The following is a 21,340-nucleotide window of genomic DNA, read 5'->3' on the forward strand; positions in this document are numbered from 1 at the left end:
GTTACAAAAGCACCATTCCTCATTAGCAGGGGCTATTTTCCTCGCTGTTGCTGAGACCGAGATGAAGCCACAGTCCCACCCCCACCCCCACCCCCTCAATGGATCCACACGCCTATTGGGTGGGTCTCACCGGCGACTGCTTCGGCTAAGGTTCGAGATGTCAAGTATGAATACTCGGGCATTAGTTCGTAATAAAGACAGCCCGAGAAGGCGGAAATTAAACATGTATCGAATATTTCAGCACAAAGAATTCTCTCGGGATGTGGAGGAATTGATTTATCCTCTTGGCGTGGGTCGTGATAATTTCCTGCGCTGGATTGCGGCGCTCAATAGCCGCAAAGGGTCCAGTACAAAGTTCTGCTAAGGTGGTTAGGTCGCCTCTACCACCAGTGCCGCAAAATTAATAGTATTATCAATACGAATTTGGGCCCTGAGCAGAATTGAGGGACCCGTTGTGGCTATGGAGCGTCGCTTTAGAGAGTCCTCCATGGAATTCCCCGCAATATGAAACTCGGGGAAGTAAAGAGGCCTCTCCATGAAATGAGGAACCACTTCCCGCTAATAGATACATTGCTGCCGTTGACGATCCTCGCCTTTTACGGCATTCCTGGAGGGCTACATAAGATGGCGTGTTCGCGACCTAATAATTATCAGTGATCAAAATCGACGAAGCACAAGAAGCTTTCAGCTACATTACATTATCAATTGCTTTTTGAAAACAATGAATTTTATGAATTCCGTGATATTGCAGTTTCTGCTAGCAGGCATTGCTTTGTGTCGCCCTGCCGCATCAACGAATTACCTGGACTGGACAACATTCAATGCCGTCGGCGCCAACCTAGGCGGCTGGCTCGTGCAAGAATCAACCATCGACACTACATGGTGGGCCCGGTACTCTGGGGGCGCCGAGGACGAATGGGGTCTTTGTGCCTATCAGGGCACTCAATGTGGACCGATCTTAGAACGCCGATATGCGACTTGGATCACCACCGCCGACATCGACATCCTAGGTGCGGCTGGCGTCAACGTTCTGCGCATCCCAACTACATATGCGGCGTGGGTTGAGGTCCCGGGGTCTCAATTGTATCATGGAAACCAGCAGTCCTTTCTTACGAGTATTTCCTCGTATGCTATTAATAAATACGGCATGCACATCATAATCGACATCCACTCGCTTCCAGGTGGTGTAAATGGGTTTCCCTTTGGCGAGGCCAGTGGACACTATGGCTGGTTTAACAACCAAACTGCTCTCAAATATTCCCTGGAAGCTGTTGACGCGGCTATCAAATTCATTCAAAATTCGAATTCACCGCAATCATATACGTTGGAGCCTATCAATGAACCCGTCGACGTTCAAGATCTCTCTCTATTCGGAACCCCGTATTGTCTTACCGACAGTGGCGCCGCATACTTGGCAAACTACATGCATCAAGTCATTGCAAAGGTTGAGACTGTGAATAGTGATATCCCAATCATGTTCCAAGGCAGTTTCAAGGGCGAAGCCTATTGGTCCTCGAACTTCAGCGCCGAAACAAATCTGGTATTCGATGTGCATAATTATTATTTCCAAGGTCGAGCGGCTAGCCCTGGCAATGTGACACAGCTCATTTGCACAGATGCTGTTAATTCTGCTGGAGATGGAAAATTCCCGACATTTGTGGGGGAGTGGTCTATTCAGACGGAGATTGGCAATACCATAGCATCGCGTGCGACGATACTTGAGACTGGGCTTGCTGCGTGGAAAAAGTATACTCGTGGTAGCGCTTATTGGACTACGAAGTTTTTAGGAAATGCCACTGTTGATGGGGAGGGGACTCAGACGGACTATTGGAATTATGAGACATTTATTAGTTTGGGATATACAAAGTCGACATCTGCAGCTGTATTGTGTTAAGCTATTCCATCAGACCAGTTACAGTTAGGGCTAGGAGCGAATCACATCCGTAGTTGCCTTACGTCTTAGGCACCAATTTTTATACCAATTACACACACCTCTTTCTCTTTCTTTCCCCATGCTTGGTATTTTTGTCAAATGTTACGAGTTTGTTCTTCATCTTCATCTTCATCATCATCATCATCATCATCATCATCATCATTGCATTTGAGCTGTTGAAAGTGGATATTGAAAGAGTTGGATTCAAATCCTAGATTTGATCACCCATAATATCCTCATCAACCTCAAATCTACTCTCTTCCTCTGCTACTGAATAGTCCGTCCCAGAACCATTCCAAACCTGACTCTTTTGCATATGATCAATGAACTCATCACCCAGCCCTATATCATTATTACTCTTCTTAACGCTCGCGACAAGGGCCTCCAGGGTCTGACTTTCTCTCGCAAGCCTACCCTGTACCTGAAGTTCATGCAATTGAGAAGAGGGATGGGCACTTGGGAATCGTAGCATCGTGCCTTCGGAATGACCAGGAGTGTGTACCAACGTTGCAGATACAGAGCCAGACATGATGAGGGAAGCAATGACCGACTCGGCCACGTCGGTATTCTCCGGTAGTGAAGATGTTTGCTCTGAGAGCTCAGTCACAGTCAAGGCGGCGAATACGCTTTTGATACCCGCTAGCGCATGTGCTGTGAATGAATCCAAGACCTGAGAGACTAGACCGGTGTTGTTATCCTGAAAGATAAGATGATTAGCGAAACATGCCATGATAAAGAAAAACAAGCTATGCGGTCCGGAAGGCTGGACTTACCGCACGCCAGATATGCTTAGCTGCATCAACCTCGGCATTCAATCGGTTCAAGTCGCGGAGCTCGAAAGTATGCGCGAGGTTGACATACGGCCTTGCAATAGACTGGTACGTTTTGTACACATGCGGAGCTATCATAGTAGGAGGCGGGCGAAGCTAGGACATGTTAGAAACGGAGGGAAGCATGGGGGTTCGGTTCGGCTCACCTTGCCTGTCTCCAACAAGCCCACCAACACCCATTTCTTGTAAGCCTCTACCATGATCATGCTAACAGGACCAGTAGTAGGCACCGACATGGCAAGCTCTAGAAAATGGGAAGCTTCGCTCCATTTCTTGAGTGCTAAGTAGACCATTCCACCGTACAGGAAATATCTCGAGAGATCTCTGGAGCTCAGCGGAGCGGATAGACCGGAGCTGTTAGTGATAAATGCCAGACTAGATTCATGGTCGGCACATAACACCGGGGAAGACTTGTGGGGAAAGCGTTCTGTTGATCCAGGGAAATGACAGATGTGCTTGTTGAGAACGGGTAAGATGCAAGCATAGGCTTTAGCGTGCAGACAGAGACGGACGAGAAGGAGGTGAGTTGACGTGAATACGGCGCAGGATGGATCCAACCGCAACATGGCATCTTTGATTAATTGCGTAGCAAGGAATGGCTTGAAGATTGTCAGTCTCTCGGCAACTCAAAAGAAATCCAGATATTCCCAATCTTACCTTGGAGGCAGCCTGCGCAGCTTGGGCCACGAGCTCGACAAGCTGTCGCCATTCATGGCCGACATATCGAACCTGAGTAGGATTGAAGTTTTTCAAATAGCGTACGCATTTTGTCCATAACTCCCGGGATGGAAGCAGGTCTGCGGGCAACTTGTCTGGGGATGTTTCTTGCAAGGTCTGGATCTGCAGTCGCAGTAGAAAGAGGTAAGTGATTGAATCGGCGGCAGGGTCAAAGTTCTAGAGTATAAAATGAACGATCAGCTGAATGTTACCACAGGTCAGTTTCATAGAGAGGGAGTGCTACCCACATCTAGGATAGTCGGGTCATTGGCAGCAAAGTTGAGGGCGTTACTAGATAAAGATCGATGAAGAGAGGCAACCAGATCCCGTATTTGACGATCATATTTTTCTTCGTATCGATGTTCAAAGTCCTGTAGCTTCGCGGAGCTTGCGAGAAGGGCCGCGATGGAGGCCATGTGGGCTACTGAAGTCGAGAACGGTTTGGTTGGGCGGTTGAAGCGCAGACACGGTCGACAAAGGCTGAGGCCAGTAGAAAAATGGGGACTCGAGATACAGAGAGTATACTTTGAAGAATGTATACCGTAATCAGCGGATGGTCCGAGTCGGGGAAGAATGGGCAGTGAGTGACGTTAGGTTGAGGGACAGCTTTATGGCAGATAAACAGCGGAGAGCGGAAGGCGGAGGGCGGAGGGCGGAGAGTAAGGCGGAGAGTAAGGCGGTCAATGAAAACAGAGAGAGTAGAGTAGAGTGTATGTACGACGAGAGTAGTGTGGATCACCCCACCATAGTTAATTACTGCCACCACCAGTTAGCTATCAACCACCAAGATGCCCCTCGACTTGACTCATCCCCGCTTCCCGCAAATTTCCCTCCACGCCAACTTGGGATTATTTGACCCTCAACACCGAAATGTCATTGACAGATTCTAATGCAGTGGATGTCGCCCGCAGCGCATCTCTAGCCTCTCGTCAACTCGCAACCCTGTCAAACGAAGCCCGAAACGAAGCCCTCACGCTACTACACTCGGCCCTGGACAAGAACCGAGCCACCATTCTCGCTGCCAACAAGAAGGATGTCGAATTAGCCACCCAGGCCGCAGAGGATGGTACTTTGAACCACAGTGTCCTCAAAAGGCTGGACCTCTCCCGCCCTGGCAAGTATGATGACATGTTGGAGGGAATCTTGAGTGTTCGTGATTTGGAGGACCCAGGTGTGTACCCTCCAAGGGATTGCCTATTGGATTGGAAAACTAACCACCCGGGGACACTTTGTAGTTGGCAAAACCACACTTCGGACACTATTAGATGAAGGTCTGACCCTGGAGAGAGTCAGTTGCCCCATCGGTGTTCTGCTGATCATCTTCGAGGCTCGCCCTGAGGTGATCGCAAACATCGCAGCACTGGCTATCAAGTCCGGGAATGCCGCTATTTTGAAAGGTACATACCATTGATTGTTTTATCTTGGCTTATGGTGAAATATTGCCAGCACTGACATGACAAAATCGATAGGCGGCAAAGAATCGACAGGATCATTCGCGGCAATTGCAACCGTGGTCTCGGACGCCATTGCCGATTCCCAAGTCCCCGTTTCATCAATTCAACTAGTGAAAACGCGCGATGCGGTTTCTTCCCTTCTCGCTCAAGACTCCTTCATTGATCTCGTCATCCCCCGCGGATCTAACGAACTGGTCCGTCACGTCAAAGAGAACACCAAGATCCCAGTTCTAGGCCATGCGGACGGACTATGCTCCGCCTACATCCACTCCGACGCCAAGGTCCAAACTGCCGTGAAAGTGATCGTCGATTCCAAGACAGATTACCCCGCAGCCTGCAACGCTCTCGAAACATTATTAGTACACGAGAGTGTGCTCGAGTCCATTCTCCCCGAGGTTGCTTCGGCTCTATTGGCCAAGGGCGTGTCACTACGCTGTGACCAGCAATCCTTGGAGGTCTTAAAGAAGGTGGTGCCGGCTGATAAAGCCAGCCAAATCTCCTCGGCCACGGATACCGATTACGAAACCGAATTTTTGGACCTGGTGTTGGCTATCAAGACTGTTTCCTCGGCCGAGACCGCAATTACACATATTAATACCTTCCACTCTGGGCATACGGATATCATCATCACCGAATCCAGTCAGGAAGCCAATCGTTTCATGAACAGCATTGACAGCGCGGGTGTGTTCTGGAACGCATCCAGTCGATTTGCGGATGGCATGAGATATGGATTTGGCACGGAAGTTGGCATCAGTACCAACAAGATCCACTCCCGAGGACCCGTTGGTCTAGAGGGTTTGACAATCTACAAATACTTGATTCGCGGAGATGGTCATGGCGCCGCAGATTATCATGACGGCGTGGGGGGGGACGGAAGTACCTTCACAAGAACCTGGGACTCTAGACCCTTACATAGTCCGCTAGACACTAAACCACCATTACAGATAGTAGATAAATATTTAAGCCGCAAAAAATTCAACGGAAATATTTTTTTTTGAACATTTCGCAGTCGTAAGAAAAGGATGAGGACTAAGCCGGATGTAATTTTCTTTTGCGCCTCCCCATTCGTAAATTTCTGATCTCCCAGTCCAACCAAAAGTATTCCGCCACTTTAGGTACATCGACTTGAAGTCCTCGGCTAGACTAAGGGAGATTGACACCCGGACATTGCGCAATGCTAACAGATCGCTGCAATAGCACATTGCCACACATGTGTCTGCGCCACCATCTTCACGAGGTCTAGGGCCTTTTCCCTTAGACCTTGAAACCGCGAGAGCGTCTGCGGCCACGGGCACGCTCGAACTTGCGACCCTTGCTGGCGACGTAGGGCTTCTGTATTGTTTTAAAAAGAAAAGGTTAGCCAATCCGTCCACATCCAAATCAAAATCAAAATCGGATCCCGGATCCACGAGGGGAAAAAAAATCCATTGTGCCAATCCAATTCCAATTTCGGGGAGTTCGTTGTAGTCACGCACCTTGTGAGAGTGAGGGCCGAAACCGAAGTGCTTAACAGCCTCACGGGAGTTCTTGGGGCCACGGAGGAGCAGAGTGTTGGCACCGGTAGGGGCACGCAGAGCAAGCTGGTCCAGGGTGAGGGTCTCACCACCGGCCTTCTCGATACGGGCACGAGCGGTAGCGGTGAAGCGCAGGGCAGCAACGGACAGCTTGGGGACGTTCAGGAGACGGTTGTCGTCGGTGATGGTGCCGATGACAACGACGGTCTTGCCCTTCTGGGCCTCGGAGATGTTGGCGGCAATGCGCGAGAGCGAGACGGGGGGGACGGTTGATGCGCGACATGAAGAGACGGCGGAGAACAGCCTTGTTGAAGTTGGACTCGGTACGGCCTGTGTGTGATATACCGGGTCAGTTTTTTGATTCCATCAAAATTTCGCCTCCGCTCGAGAATTTGCAGGTTTCTTTTTCCGGGGCGTCTTGGTTTTTTCAGGAGAGGGGATTCATACGGGCAAGGAAGCGGTACAGCTTCACGAGCACCTGCAGGTAAACGTTGTCGCTCTTCGCAGCCTTGCGGTGGCTGTTGCGCACATGGTGACGGTCCAAGTCGATACCTGAGAATTTGCGAATATTGATTAGCCAGGTTGAAATCGAATGGGATATGAAGGAAAGGAAGGGAATAAGGCGATTCGAATGAGTCGATTAGAGCGTCATGAATCGTCTGTAGGGGTTGCACATACCCATGGCTGCTGTATGAATTGAACACCTGTTAGTTAACTTGCTGTCGCTCCCGTCTGGAAAGTGTAGGAGGTTTTTGGTCTTGCACTCTCGGCTGGCGGCTGTGTGCGGGTTGTGCCCTACGCTAGTCCTAAGATGGAAGGAGTCACATGACTATGTTCCAAGTTTGGGTGGACCGGGCTAGACTCAATTCGGATGTATTAGGTAACCTTAGCGCCACCCTAGTTTTGAGGTAACCGCTTGTAGTTAGCCGAGTTGGTGACTCTGGGGAATTGTACTGCATGGCACTTAAGTTACACCGGGTGGCTCTGACTTAGGCGCTTTAGTTTCCTCTGAATTGTTTTTGTTTTTCTTTGTTCAATCAGCTATATACAAGACAACACAATAATACAAAATGCAACAACATCAGTTGCAGCCCATCTATGCCAGACAATATTGACGGCAGAGCACTTCTAGGTGTATTGTAACTAATCATCTCTATCGCTCAGGCTGACCAGGAAATCCCGTGTCAATTCGAAACTGAGCCAGCTGCTCGCCATGCTGGGTGCCACCTTGAGAAGGTTGGGACCAATGCCTTTGAAAAGTCCACGCATTCCTTCCTCAGTCACGATGACACGTATCGCATCAAAGATCGATTTGTACTGATAGCCCATTCCGGACATGGTATTGATTTGAAAGCGTCGACGTAGAACATCACTGTTGCACAAGTCAGCATGAAAGGTTGACCCGGTGGAATCATAACCAAGAATCTCAAACTCACAAGGGATATGTGCAAGTTTGGGCCACAGCCCCGGAAATAGCACCTGCCAAAAGTTTTCGCCATGGGCTAGGATTCTTTTCCCCGTCCGGAGTTAGGTATTCGCGGACAGCTTCATATGTCATGAAGTTCATACCAACCTTGAAAATCACAGATTAGTGACATGTGCAAAGCAGAAAATCAGAATAGCAACCACTTCACTTACATAAGGAGCGACACCGGCAACGGTTGGGGCAATACCCCGATAAAGCGCCGTCATGCCACCTTCATTCTTATAAATTGTGACCATGGTAGTCCACATGCCAGGCAATTTTTGAGACTGTTCTCGCGGTCCAAGATCGGCAAATGACGCTGACTGGATTGAGAGTCTTGTACGGACGATGTCGAGAGGGTATGTCACGGTGACAGAGGTGATACCTGCGATGCCACCACACACGAGACGGCTGAAAGCAGACATGTCACCATTGGGAGACTCAGCGAACTTTTGATGACTCGTCAGTTTTTGAAATCCGAGCAGAATGGAAGGGGGTGGGGACTAGGGACTGCGTGGGTGTACCGTACCCTCTTGTAGAAATTATAACTCCCAAATTGAACGGCCGAATAAGGAATAATGCGAATGCAGTTCACGCCGTTTCCACGCATGAATCCTCTCCAGCCTTCTTCGCGGCCCATTTTCCCCAGAGCCTTCCAGATAGATAATTTGTATTCTTCTCGGCCAACGCTTTGGACCTGAAGTAAAATTTTCAAACGTTCTAATGGTGAGACGATTGTGCGAGATACGGCGCCAGCTACGCCACCTGCCATGAATGCGGCAACGATAGGCTCGGCAAGTTTGTTTTGTGTTCGTCGCAGGATGGAGGGTTGCGCGGGGAGGGCATCCTAGCCGAATGTGAGTGATGAGAAGAGGGATGAGGAAAGGGCAATGGAAGACAGCGAGACACTAACCTGGACCAAGGGTGAGGATGAGGGAAGGTGAATTGACTGTAGAGTTGGCTTGGATGTACCCTTTGATCCATCCTCTCGGGGTGCTTCCTGGGGGTTGAGGCTCATTTTGGCGGTATCCACATCGAAGACTGTCAGATCGAAAGGCCAAAGTGTTCTTGAATCAGGCGAGCCAATTATTTTCCCATGCGTTGATTTTCACTTCTTCTAGTCGCAAATGAGGTAGGATGAATGCCGAATAGCCGATCAGATGGTATCACTAGGCTGATATAGGAGTGAAAGCACCGGAAATCAAGATGACGTGGGTCGCGCTGGCCATGAAGGTTGTTCGCTCTCTTCACGATAGGTCAAATCTTACAGGTCCATCATAGAGATCGGAGACCCAACGGTAGTTCTTGGTTTTGATTCTCGAATGTCGATTGCGAGGGTAGCTCGGAATGACGACCAGGGTAGGTGGAGAGGAGAGTCGGAAGAGGGGGCTGGATGAGCTGAGCGTATTGAATGTTGCTTTTTTCTGTGACCACGTTGAACTGAGAGCTAGATCGGTTCTCTCTCGCACAGACACATACACACTCTTTTACTACTTGAGGTAAGTTCAAGTAGTTGCGAATGGAGGAAGATGGGGGGGAAAAGACTGGGGTAGACCGAGAGAGGAGAGATGAGACGGCAAGGGAGTGGAAACCTCCAACCAGCAAAGGCAATCCCGACTGCCGTCCACGCGGTACCTCCCGAGCCCAGCCCGCATTATACATTATACGCGTGCCTGGTTCTATAGTTAGAGTATTATTTCCCCTTCCTTTACACCTGATTTTGTAGCAAGACTGAGTAAATAGGTATTTCCCATAACCACCAGCTTTTTAATACATATTTCTCTCCTACATTCCTTTCTCCTCTCCCTCGCTCTACTATACACAAATTCATCACTGTCGTCAGTGGTGTCTCTCCCCAACCGTACTCATACTGCCCATTGCCACCGCCTTACCGTCTACCTTCCATCGTCCACAGCTTCATTTTCCATTTCTTTCTTTCACCCCTTCGTGTAATACTACCTCCCTTCTACGGCATCACCGATTCTTCATTATCCGTCATGTCTTCTCGATCGGGAACCACCCTATATGTCACCGGCTTTGGCCACGGTACCCGAGCTCGCGATCTCGCCTACGAATTCGAACGGTACGTCACGGCTACACCTCCGCGTTTTTAAGCCCACGGCTTCTCGGTCGCTTCTCCCTTCCGCCTTATCCTCCTCCCCCATTCCACACCCCAAAAACGTCCAATGTCATTCTCCCGTGCATGATCGAATCGGCTATCCTCCTGGAGCGAGACTCTCGAGCTTCTCAATCCCCCAATTCTCCCACTGGATGTTGAATATTGGTCGTCTTTCATCTGTCTCTATAACCTTTTGATCTCAAGCCTTTTTATATGACCTTCAGAAGCTAATGACCTTTTCAGATACGGTCGTCTTGTCCGCTGTGATATCCCGGCCCCCCGCACACCTTCCAGTCGACTGTAAGTCCGAGCTCATCAAGCTTTCATTTTTCATTATCTTAACAACCATCCAGATTCGCCTTTGTTGAGTACGAGAGCCGTCGTGATGCGGATGATGCATACCACGAGATGCACAACAAGCGTATTGGACGCGACGACCTCCTGAAAATTGAGGTATATTCTTGCCCTTTCTTCCCACCCCACCTGTAATGCAGCTAGTCTGACCTCGATTCCTCCCATAGTGGGCACGCACACCCCCTTCGGCCTCTTGGAGATTCGATTCCGGCCCTGGCCGTGATGGCCGTGATAGCCGTGATGGTCGTGAACGCACAGGCCGTCGTGAGCGCACTCCTCCCCGCCGCGGTCGCTCTCCATCTCCCCGTCGCAGCAGAGGAGATTATTCTCCCCGCCGAGACGATCGATATGAGCGTGACACCGATCGTCCCGCCGCCGATCGGGATTATGAGCGCCGTGACCGTGACCGCGACTATGAGCGCCGTGATCGCGATGGTGATCGTCGGGAGCGTGAACGCTCTCGTGATCGTTCCCGCAGCCCCGAAGACCGCGAGCGCGATACCAAAGAAGATCGAGAACGACGCGATGATGACCGGGAGCCCCGTGAGGATGATCGGGAGCCCCGTGAGGATGAGCGTGAGCCTGTTACCAATGGCGAAGACAGGAAAGGTACGTCACTCTAAGTATAGAACAAACAAGCCCCACCAAGCTCTTAGCTTACCTTTAACAGTACCCCTGGACCCCGTTCCTTCTGCTCATGATGAGCTTGATACTGCTGAGTAGATCGATCGACTCAGCGCCATACCATCCCATCTCAAGCCACTTCGCCCATAGAGATTGAAACTCGACAACTGCCTTGCCCCGGATCATCACAAGGGTTTTGGAAATCGTTTGACCACTACTGCCGCCGATTGTCCCCCGATTTCGAGCGTCTCATTGCATGGCTTCTTTGCGCCAGGTTGACTTGATTCCCTAATTCCCCTGTCAAACATTCTATCCGGCTCCGGTATCCCGTGCTGGTATTGGTGTTGACTCCCCTGTGTCTTTTATTTCCTTCCGTTTCCGCTTCCATTCTTGCTCTCTGTTCTTTTAACCTTTTTTTTTTACTTTTTTTGGAGATCTCTTTTATGGGTGTCGGTATTTATCCTGGTCAGCAGCCCCGAAACGAACGTCGAGCGATCAGATCGTGTTCCAGGTGTCCCATCCTCGCCCGTCTCTCGTCCTTGCGTTTCCCTCGATGAATACCAATCAATACCAAACCCAAACCGTCCGCCATTCCCGTCTTATTCGCAAATTTAATCCAAAGCGATTCCGTTCCCATTTTCCAATCCCAGCCAAATCCCCTCGCCCCGTACGATCGATCGGAACCCCCCTCGACGACTGCTCTCGGTCGATATCGCTTTTTACAATGTAGAGTCGTATGCATGCTTGCAAGGTATTCGTAGGGAAGGTGGATAGCAAAATTATATCAATACTAATTAATCAATACCCACAGCGGTAACTTTCCAAGATCGAGATGTAGTTATTTTTTTACCCCAAGTGAGGGCTCAGGCTCTCCAATGACGTAGGAAATCCTTCGTGCGGGGGAAACGGCCCGTGTCAGTGTCCAATCTGAGAGTCAACATCCGCCCTTCAACTGTAGGTACTAATAAACCTAAATACCGAGTAGTTACCAGGAAAACCTACCTAGCTTTCGTTCAATCTACAAGCTAGTATGGAGGCGCTTCGTATCCGCTATATACAAACGTGGTCGCCGGGAAGATGAAGCTCAGGAATATATACAGGTTCGACAGGTTCGACAGGTTCCCTTTCTTCCTTTCATACTCTTTATATTAAGCAATATCACAATACTTTAAATACTGTACATAGAGGCATAAAATCCAATGATATGTGCGTAGTGGTAAAGAAGCGAGGAGGCGAGAAGAGAATTTATGTAAACAAGCCTACTAACAAACACATTATCAGGATTTTTCATGCCTGTGACTACTCTGTTTATACTAAGCACAAGTTCTATGGCTGGCATAGCACCAGAAGGGGCGCTGTGGGGTTAGGAAATAAAACTAGGCAGAGGCTGTGTATTGAACATAAACACATCGTGATGCCACTAGATTGGTGGTTCAGCCCGAGCTCCCCGATCAAGGAGAAGCTCTGCGACAGCGTCATGGCCATTCCTCAAAGCGAGTAAAAATGGTGTCCATCTAGTTCTACCGACAGCGTTGACATCTGCTCCTCGGTCGATAAGAAGCTTAGCGATAACCTCATGGCCACCCCTCAAAGCGAGTAAAAGTGGTGTCCATCCAGTTCTACCGACAGCGTTGACATCTGCTCCTCGTTCAACAAGAAGCTTAAGAAGGACTACTCGCCCATTATCTGCAGCCCAAGTAACAGGCGTTTGGCTTTTGTATCCCTCTAAGTCTTTTCTGTGGTTCAGGCCCTCTGTGATGTCGATTCCATCATAAATGGTCGAAGGCAGGTTCAAAAGAGCTGCAACACTCGCCTTGTCACCACGTGCCAGGGCAGAGAACAGTGGGTGTCCGTATCTCTGACCAAGTATATCGATTTCTGGGAAATTTCGAATTCTTGTGCGGATAAGCTCAGGATATCCGTTGTCTGCAAGAATGTAAAGAAGACTCGCACTTAGAGTATACCCACGAATCCGGGTCTTTTCAAAAAGATTGTTGACCCTAACCCAGTTGGATATTTTGAGCGAGGAAAGAAAATCGTCTTGAGGAACCAGTTTTGCTGCGGCGTTGGCATGGTAGAGAATATTCTGATTGGCGTACTCTAACAATGGGTAGTTGCTTGAGACTTTCGTGACATCTTCTATGCTAGATCGCCCAACAGATGGCGGTAGTATCGAAGAAAGATTATACACATCCCGATGGTTCATGTAGGCATTGCAGCAGTCCTTGAGCCTTTCATGGCTGGGGCTCTCCCAATCAAGCCCAAGCTGAGGCCACAATTCATAAAGACCCCTATCTTTAATAAGGAAGTCTCGAACAGACTCATGGATGAACTGATCTGATGGCTTGTCGGATCTTGTGATCTCAGCCAATACCTTGGAGCAACTGATAACATATCTGTAAGACCTGGGGAGGCTGTTACTAGTATCCTGGACAAAGGCATCTGGTATTTTATTATTACCAGACTCGGACTCTTCAATGATAGGCCTGACCAAAGAGCATGATAGAATTCTTCTGGCCGTAAAGGTCGCTTTGCGCAAAGAATCCAAAGAAAACAAAGCAGGAGCCCCTCCATATTTTCATCATCACGTTTCAGTATTTTCTTGAACAGATTGCTCAGCCCACTTGGGAGCTCTTCAAGTTTCCTGTCAAGGGACATTGCACCTCTTGCAAGCTCCCTATTGAGAATTTCGACAACCAAAACCACCCACATAAAAACACTAGCAGATTTTTGGAGAAGCTTGTGGACAATATCGGGGTCTTCAGTTCGAAGTTTATCCACGATGTAAGCTTGCAAGTCTTCTGTGTGGCCTTGTTGATGCTCTAGTGTAAGTCGGGTTCCATGTCGTATCATAATATAGGGATAGTGCCGACTGGAAAAGCAGATCCGGAGACGTTTGGCTGTGGAATGTTCTGACAGGTCTTCAAAGAATTGGATCATATCCAGAAGTTGTTGCTCGTCACATTCATCAAGTGCATCGATAAAGCATGTAAATGAACGTTGACCCAGGAGGGAAACTGCTTTATGAAGGAGGTCTTTGAGGATATTCAAAGAAGGGCAAGCACTTTGGTCCTGGGCAGGAACGAGCTCAGGATCATCTAATAGTGTCTGTAGGTCGGGAAATCCTTCAAGTAGCTGAAGCAGCAATGATCGATACATGCCTATCACAGATCTCTCTAGTATTTCACCACGGGCGTTGAAAAAAAAATGATGCAGTGACGGCAGTCCTGGAACGGGCCTGCTTCTTCATTTTCGAATAGACAAATTTCATGATCGTCGACTTGCCAGCCCCAGGCTTGCCGCTAATCCATAAAAATCCACGATCGGTTAGATTTTCTGGATCTAGCCATGCCTTATAACCAGGATGACTGAGAAACCATTGACATGTTTTAGCGTGGGCCGTTTCAACGGTTATTTTTCGAGCATTGATTTGCTCAAACCTGAAGGAATCTAGTAGAAGCTTGCGGTGTTTCTGTGATGGGGTCTGATCTATATTGCGAGTGTGACCCAGTCAACGTTATTTCCAACACAATGTCATTTCCAACACACAGAAACTTACCGGGGACAGGTATATAGACATCTTCTTTACTTGTTTCGGTGACAGGAAGACCCTCGAGCAATTCCCTTGCGTATGCGGCTGCAGTGGCTGCGGCATATTTCTGCCATTCTTTGCTCTTGTGTGAATCAGAATAGTCACAAATACCCCGAATTGGGAGACAAGGGATAATATCCATCAGACCAGCAGCCTCCATTTCGAAACAGATAACATTCAGTTGCCGTGCAGCTTTGTCTCGGAAAACACTATTTTTAATGGCCTGACTCCCTGATGCGATGGCACCATAATGGATAACTGGATCTGTCGACAGCCGCACACTTCGCAGTACCAGCTTTGAGTCGTCGCATTCATCACAGTTGGCCTCCGGAACTTTATGATGATAATCCGTCTGGAAGAGACGATCTGGCGAGCTTGGGCAACCATACCCATATTCTTCAAGCTTCTGCTGGAGAATAGATGGAATTCGACTTGGCTCGAGCTCGTGTTTAGCACGGAGACTCGTCACGGCTGTCCCAAGTAATTGATGAGGAATCCTGGGGATCGCTGTTCGTTCCAACTCTTGGTCTCCATGAATGATTTTTCCCGATCGACTTGCATCACCCTGGTCCCAACCACTATATCGCCCAGTCGTACATCAACCTTACTCGGAACACCACCGCCAATACCAACCATCAAACCAACTCGGATTGCGGGAAATGTCCGCTTTATGTTCGTCGCCACGTTCGCTGCGTTGACAATTCGATACTGGTCTGTTGGTAGGTACGCAATAACAACATTATGTCTCTGGATGTCCCCTAAAACGTATGTGTTGCTGTCGTCTGTAAGGGCAGGTAGAGATTCGTGAATATTGTCCAGTACGGCCCGGGCCGCTGCCATCTCGATCGACAGCGCACATATCCATGCGACAGTGTAGATTTCACGTCGTGCGGCTGGCAAATCACCACGGTGGAGGGTCTTTTGTCGCTTTGGCAAGTGAGATAGGGCTGTCTCATCATGCCCGTCTCGTGGAGGGCTGTCCATCTGGCAGAGATTCGGAGGAATGCGTCTACTCAGCGAAGAAAGACCTGCAGAAGTAGAACTTGGCGGTTGGAGGCAAAGTCTTCCCGTGACCCATGAACATCGCAAGTATCATCGACTGATTCAGAATTGTGTTGGGTAGAAAGAAGCAAGAGAGTTAAACACGCAAATTGGGCAACGTGGGGAGAGCTCAGCTGCGGCGCTCCATAACGGCTCAGCCTCAAGCGCCGGACAGGCAAGACCAGGCTTTTTACCACTTCTGTTCTACACCTTTTGGCCCCCATATGTTTACCAGCGACTCGTCTTTTACACTAGCTATATTAGTCCTTAGCGTATGGTATTGCAGCGTATATCAAAAGCAAAGTCATGTCAGATAGCCTGCGCGACTGCTAGTTTGATTTTGTTATATCTTACCACTAAAATAGAAATGTGGCAGTGAGTCGCAGATTCCTGTGGCTCAAGGGGTATTTTTGTACGAGTACGATAACCTAGTATGTTATTGGTTAGCTCTTGATGACTGGTGATTCCCCTCACACCGCTCTGTGACTATGTGAGGGGATTGAGGGGACCCGAGGTATGTGACGTAGCCCATGGTATCAACTATCACGTCCGATACACTCTAGACCTCTGTAAACCCCCATCAAATTCACCATGCAGTCTTCCAACGAAAAGGGTATTTCTATCGCAATTGATGTAAGATGCACCCACTCCCAAAGTCCATAGAATCAACATTGACATGATTTAGAGAGGCGGCACCTTCACAGATTGCGTAGGAAACCCCGGAACAGGCCGACTTGAAGACGACATCGTGATAAAACTTCTCTCCGAAGATCCAGCGAATTACAAAGATGCACCCCTTGAAGGAATTCGACGGATCATATCGATCGTCACGGGCCGTGAAATTCCCCGAGGAGAAGCCATCGACACTTCCCTGATCAAATCTATCCGCATGGGTACAACGGTAGCAACCAACGCCTTACTCGAACGCAAAGGAGAAAAGATCGCCCTGGTTGTAACCCAAGGATTTAGAGATTGCCTTCAGATTGGGAATCAGTCTCGGCCGAAAATCTTTGATCTTGCTATTCAACGGCCTGAGGTGCTCTATGAGGAGGTGGTTGAGATTGAGGAGCGGGTTACTTTGGAAGATTACGCGGAGGATCCGGAGCGGCATGTCACGGATACAGATCCGCGTGGGCAGAGTTCAAGCGATGCAAAGGTCGTACGCGGACTTTCTTCCGAAGCAGTCCGTATTCTCAAAAGCCCGTCTGAGAATGAGATCAAGACACAGCTTCAACAAGTCTATGATCGAGGAATTCGAAGTATAGCAGTCTGTCTTATGCATGGCTACACATTTCCCGACCACGAAGCTTTGGTTGGACGAATCGCTACAGAAATCGGTTTCGACCATGTCAGCCTGAGCCATGAGTTGATGCCCATGATCAAATTAGTGCCGCGAGCAACGTCCGCCTGCGCCGATGCCTATCTAACACCCACGATAAAGAAGTATATTTCCGGCTTTCAGGCCGGGTTCTCCGGAGGTCTTGGGAGTGAGAGTGTGAAGCGTGAAGATAGTTCGCACAGTGCTCGATGCGAGTTCATGCAATCGGATGGAGGATTAGTTGACGTGGACCAATTCTCCGGACTACGGGCGATTCTGTCAGGACCAGCAGGCGGGGTTGTGGGATACGCATTGACATCCTATGATCCTGTATCGAAAATCCCTGTCATTGGCTTTGATATGGGTGGAACCAGCACGGATGTTAGTAGGTACGGTTCTGGTCGATATGAACATGTGTTTGAGACCACTACGGCCGGAGTGACTATCCAGTCTCCGCAGCTGGACATCAATACCGTCGCAGCTGGTGGCGGCTCCAGACTATTCTATCGCAATGAGTTATTTGTCGTCGGTCCTGAATCTGCAGGTGCCCATCCGGGACCTGCTTGTTATCGCAAAGGTGGACCTTTGACGGTGACGGATGCGAATCTCTTTCTAGGCAGACTCATTCCAGACTTCTTTCCAAGGATATTTGGACCAGACGAGAATCAGGGCTTGGATGAGCAAGCAAGTCGTGACTTATTCGAGAAACTCACGGTCGAAATTAATGAGAAAATTGCGTCGAGTGGTCACAGCAACAAAATGTCACCTGATGAAGTTGCATTTGGATTCATCAAGATTGCCAACGAAACTATGACTCGACCCATTCGATCCTTGACTGAGGCGAAAGGACACGATACCTCGAAGCATCGCTTGGCCACCTTCGGGGGTGCTGGGGGCCAGCATGCCGTAGCCATCGCAGAGAATCTCGGCATTCGCCAAATTCTGATCCATCGGTATTCGTCCGTCCTGTCCGCATACGGAATGGCATTGGCGGATGTCGTTGATGAAAGCCAGGAGCCAGAATCCAAGACATGGCGTGATGACGACAAAGCAGTTCTGCAAGAGCTTGCGAAGAAAATGACCGAGCTGAAGCAGCGATCTGCCACAAGACTCAAGGAGCAAGGCTTTGAAGACGAATCTGTGGTATTTGAAGAATATCTCAACATGCGATATCGAGGTACAGAATCTGCTCTGATGATCCTAAGGCCCAGTAGAGAAGATGCAGATGAGCATTTCGGCGGCGACGACTGGGCCTTCGGCAAAGCATTTGTGCAACAGCACGAACAAGAGTTCGGCTTCACTCTTCCAGACCGCGATATAATCGTCGATGATGTCCGAGTACGCGGGATCGGGAAGACCTTTGAAGCATCCGAGAAGACGGTCGACCAGCAGCTCCGAGAATCAAAGCCAATCGACGTCGTGGGCCGTGAATATCGAAAGTCCCAAGTATATTTCGAAGGCGGTCGACACGAAACACCAATCTACAAACTGGACGATCTCCAAATAAACGACCGAGTGAAAGGGCCAGCCATCTTAGCAGACGACACCCAAACGATCGTGGTGACTCCAGGAGCCTACGCACTACTAACAAAGACCCACGTCGTCATCAATATCGGAGAATCCGATTCCAATCCGCCCTCAATCAGCACCGATGCCGTGGACCCTATCTTGTTAAGCGTTTTCTCGCATCGATTCATGGCAATTGCGGAGCAAATGGGTCGTGCTTTGCAGAAAACAAGTGTTAGCACGAATGTTAAGGAACGACTTGACTATTCGTGCGCATTATTTGATCCGGATGGTGGTTTGGTTGCTAATGCACCTCACTTGCCGGTTCATCTTGGGAGCATGTCAACATGTGTACGAATGCAAGCCGAGCTTTGGAAAGGAAATTTGAAACCTGGGGACGTATTGGTTTCCAACTCGCCGTGTCGGGGTGGAACACATCTTCCTGATATCACAGTGATCCAACCGGCTTTTAGCGAAGGAAAGATAATTTTCTATGTGGCTTCAAGAGCACACCATGGTAGGGTCCTTTCCTTTCCACTCTCCCTCCGTCCATAATTCAAAGGACTTTTCTTTTTCATTTCTAACTCTGCTCCAGCTGACATCGGAGGTATTCTCCCCGGATCAATGCCACCCCATTCAAAAGAACTCTACCAAGAAGGCGCGCGCATCAAAAGCGAGAAGCTGGTATCAGAAGGCAAATTCAACGAAAAGCGTATCACGGAACTCCTCTACGACGAACCTGCCCAGTATCCCGAGTGCAGTGGAACCCGGTGTCTCGCAGATAACCTGAACGATCTCAAAGCCCAAATTGCAGCCAACAAGAAAGGAATCACATTGATAAATACCCTCATTGAAGAATACGGCGAGAACGTGGTCCTGTTCTACATGCATCAGATCCAAGCCAATGCCGAACTCAGTGTGCGGAATCTCTTGAAGGAAGTCAGTCAAAAGTTCTCGGGCAGGGATCTCAGTGCCATTGACTATATGGACGATGGTACCCCCATTCAACTAAAGATCTCCATCGATGCAGAGAAAGGCGAAGCGATGTTCGACTTTGAAGGGACCGGTCCGGAGGTATACGGTATGATAGTCCACTTCACTCCACTCAACAGCGCTCGCAGTAGATCGAGTGGTCTTCTAACAGCCAAAATCACTGACGGCAATATAGGCAACGTCAATGCCCCAGAGGCTGTTACATACTCCGCAATCATATACTGTCTGCGATGCCTAATCTCAGAAGATATCCCCCTCAACCAGGGATGTCTGAAACCAATCGGTGTTCGAATTCCGCCAAATAGTCTCCTCTCCCCATCCGAGACCGCAGCGGTCGTAGGAGGCAACGTATTAACGGTGAGTTCAACCCAACCCAGCCCGGGGTTAACAAACCACACACTCGCAATTCACATTCACATCCACTAACCTACCCGTCCCAGAGCCAACGAGTAACAGACGTAATCCTAAAATGCTTCCAAGCATGCGCCGCCTCCCAAGGCGACACAAACAACCTAACATTCGGCTTCGGCGGTAACCGCGCAGGCGAGGCCGAAAAGAAGGGCTTCGGCTACTACGAGACCATCGCCGGCGGCAGCGGTGCAGGACCAGACTGGGAGGGAACATCCGGAGTACACACCCATATGACCAACACTCGAATCACGGATGCGGAAGTCTTCGAGCGTCGCTATCCCGTTTTACTTCGAGAATTCAGTCTGCGGCCGAATTCTGGGGGTAGGGGCCAGCATCGGGGTGGAGATGGAGTTATTCGGGATATCGAGTTTCGCATTCCTGTTCAGGTTTCTATTCTCTCTGAGCGACGGGTTTATCATCCGTATGGACTTGAGGGGGGTGAGGATGCGCAGTGTGGACAGAATCTTTGGATTCGGAGGGTTGCGAAACCTGATGGGAGTTGGGGGGGAGAGGTGTATTAGTTTGGGAGGGAAGAATTCGACTATCATGCAGCCGGGTGAACGAATTATTATTCGGACTCCTGGTGGTGGTGGATGGGGACCGGTTGGGGAGGGGACTCAATTGGTGAATGAACCTGATGCCCGTCATGCGTGGCGGGGAGGGTCGGTTGCAAGTTATACGACGGCACATGAGGCGAGTATGTAGAGGGGCAGTCAAGATACTCGTTTCTACAATCAAGCACCATCGGATTTAAGGGCAAAGCATAGAATTAAAACATTGTCATTTGCACAGTGGTATCATAGGAGAAAAATTGAGCGAAGAATGGCGACCCTTGAAAATCCCAGCCAGCCACAGAGATATCTAGCTGGCATTGACTACCATATCACGCCTCACTTTCCTCGTCACTCGTAGCGTCGATATTCTGCTTCGAGGGACTTGCTACTTTTCCATCCATTTCTTCATCACTTCCCTCAGCAGCGTGGCCCTGGGCCGTATTATCGAAATATTCCGGTCGAGGCAATGATTCACCCTGTTGTTCGAGGGCTTGTTCGATATCAGGAAGAAGTTTAACGAGTGCGGCGAATTGTTCCACCGGTAAAGAAATTCCCTATAGCGTAATCAAATCAGCATGCGTTTTATCTACGGCTATTTGTGTTGCTTTGTATTGTTCAACTCACCTTCTTCCCAGGAAGTTCCTGACCATCTTTCTCATAATATTCCCGCACATTGACCATAGTTCGACCACGGAACTTGGAAACAGTCACACGGCGCATTTTGGAGACTTCCCAGTATTGATCGCCGTTGGAATCGGTTTTGGTTGGCGCGCCTTTGTAGCTCACCCGGCTCTTCTTGGCTTGGGTGTCTTCGGCATCCTGCTGGTCTGAAGAGCGTTTGCGGGATGTCATGGTGATTGGGAAGTATTTGAGTTGTGGAAAGTTATTGCTCGATATCGCAAGAAGCTAGCACAA

The 21,340-nt window shown here is 49.3% G+C and overlaps 8 protein-coding genes across 8 annotated transcripts; 4 read left to right on the forward strand and 4 right to left on the reverse strand.

Annotated features, from left to right (window-relative positions):
* Positions 1-721: 721 nt before the first annotated feature.
* On the forward strand, positions 722-1,894 carry N7481_003492 (cellulase; the record flags this gene model as incomplete). Its single annotated transcript, XM_057262711.1, has 1 exon — positions 722-1,894. The coding sequence occupies one exon, from the start codon at positions 722-724 to the stop codon at positions 1,892-1,894; it is 1,173 nt and encodes a 390-aa protein (XP_057124372.1).
* Positions 1,895-2,144: 250 nt separating this feature from the next.
* N7481_003493 (putative COP9 subunit 3) lies at positions 2,145-3,896 on the reverse strand (the record flags this gene model as incomplete). Its single annotated transcript, XM_057262712.1, has 5 exons — positions 2,145-2,630; positions 2,707-2,859; positions 2,910-3,362; positions 3,421-3,657; positions 3,729-3,896. 5 exons carry the CDS (start codon positions 3,894-3,896, stop codon positions 2,145-2,147), a joined length of 1,497 nt encoding a protein of 498 aa, XP_057124373.1.
* Positions 3,897-4,350: 454 nt separating this feature from the next.
* On the forward strand, positions 4,351-6,177 carry N7481_003494 (glutamate-5-semialdehyde dehydrogenase; the record flags this gene model as incomplete). Its single annotated transcript, XM_057262713.1, has 4 exons — positions 4,351-4,651; positions 4,770-4,877; positions 4,950-5,810; positions 6,119-6,177. The coding sequence occupies 4 exons, from the start codon at positions 4,351-4,353 to the stop codon at positions 6,175-6,177; spliced, it is 1,329 nt and encodes a 442-aa protein (XP_057124374.1).
* An 11-nt stretch (positions 6,178-6,188) lies between these two features.
* On the reverse strand, positions 6,189-8,931 carry N7481_003495 (putative mitochondrial carrier protein; the record flags this gene model as incomplete). The annotated part of the gene is made up of 7 exons (XM_057262714.1): positions 6,189-6,266; positions 6,410-6,778; positions 7,619-7,820; positions 7,885-8,021; positions 8,087-8,362; positions 8,443-8,760; positions 8,827-8,931. 7 exons carry the CDS (start codon positions 8,929-8,931, stop codon positions 6,189-6,191), a joined length of 1,485 nt encoding a protein of 494 aa, XP_057124375.1.
* Positions 8,932-9,910: 979 nt separating this feature from the next.
* Positions 9,911-11,009, forward strand: N7481_003496 (RNA-binding protein; the record flags this gene model as incomplete). Its single annotated transcript, XM_057262715.1, has 4 exons — positions 9,911-9,996; positions 10,276-10,332; positions 10,386-10,485; positions 10,554-11,009. 4 exons carry the CDS (start codon positions 9,911-9,913, stop codon positions 11,007-11,009), a joined length of 699 nt encoding a protein of 232 aa, XP_057124376.1.
* A 1,421-nt stretch (positions 11,010-12,430) lies between these two features.
* On the reverse strand, positions 12,431-15,586 carry N7481_003497 (uncharacterized protein; the record flags this gene model as incomplete). The annotated part of the gene is made up of 5 exons (XM_057262716.1): positions 12,431-13,415; positions 13,502-14,171; positions 14,245-14,499; positions 14,570-15,038; positions 15,200-15,586. The coding sequence occupies 5 exons, from the start codon at positions 15,584-15,586 to the stop codon at positions 12,431-12,433; spliced, it is 2,766 nt and encodes a 921-aa protein (XP_057124377.1).
* Positions 15,587-16,234: 648 nt separating this feature from the next.
* N7481_003498 (uncharacterized protein) lies at positions 16,235-20,392 on the forward strand (the record flags this gene model as incomplete). The annotated part of the gene is made up of 4 exons (XM_057262717.1): positions 16,235-16,276; positions 16,329-18,984; positions 19,063-19,817; positions 19,901-20,392. The coding sequence occupies 4 exons, from the start codon at positions 16,235-16,237 to the stop codon at positions 20,390-20,392; spliced, it is 3,945 nt and encodes a 1,314-aa protein (XP_057124378.1).
* A 362-nt stretch (positions 20,393-20,754) lies between these two features.
* Positions 20,755-21,277, reverse strand: N7481_003499 (transcriptional coactivator p15/PC4 family protein; the record flags this gene model as incomplete). Its single annotated transcript, XM_057262718.1, has 2 exons — positions 20,755-20,979; positions 21,050-21,277. The coding sequence occupies 2 exons, from the start codon at positions 21,275-21,277 to the stop codon at positions 20,755-20,757; spliced, it is 453 nt and encodes a 150-aa protein (XP_057124379.1).
* Between the last annotated feature and the right edge of the window lie 63 nt (positions 21,278-21,340).

Source organism: Penicillium waksmanii, assembly GCF_028829765.1.
Source record: "Penicillium waksmanii strain IBT 27052 chromosome Unknown utg000004l:1.0-5674109.0:1.0-5678898.0, whole genome shotgun sequence".
Classification (NCBI taxonomy): Eukaryota; Fungi; Ascomycota; class Eurotiomycetes; order Eurotiales; family Aspergillaceae; genus Penicillium; species Penicillium waksmanii.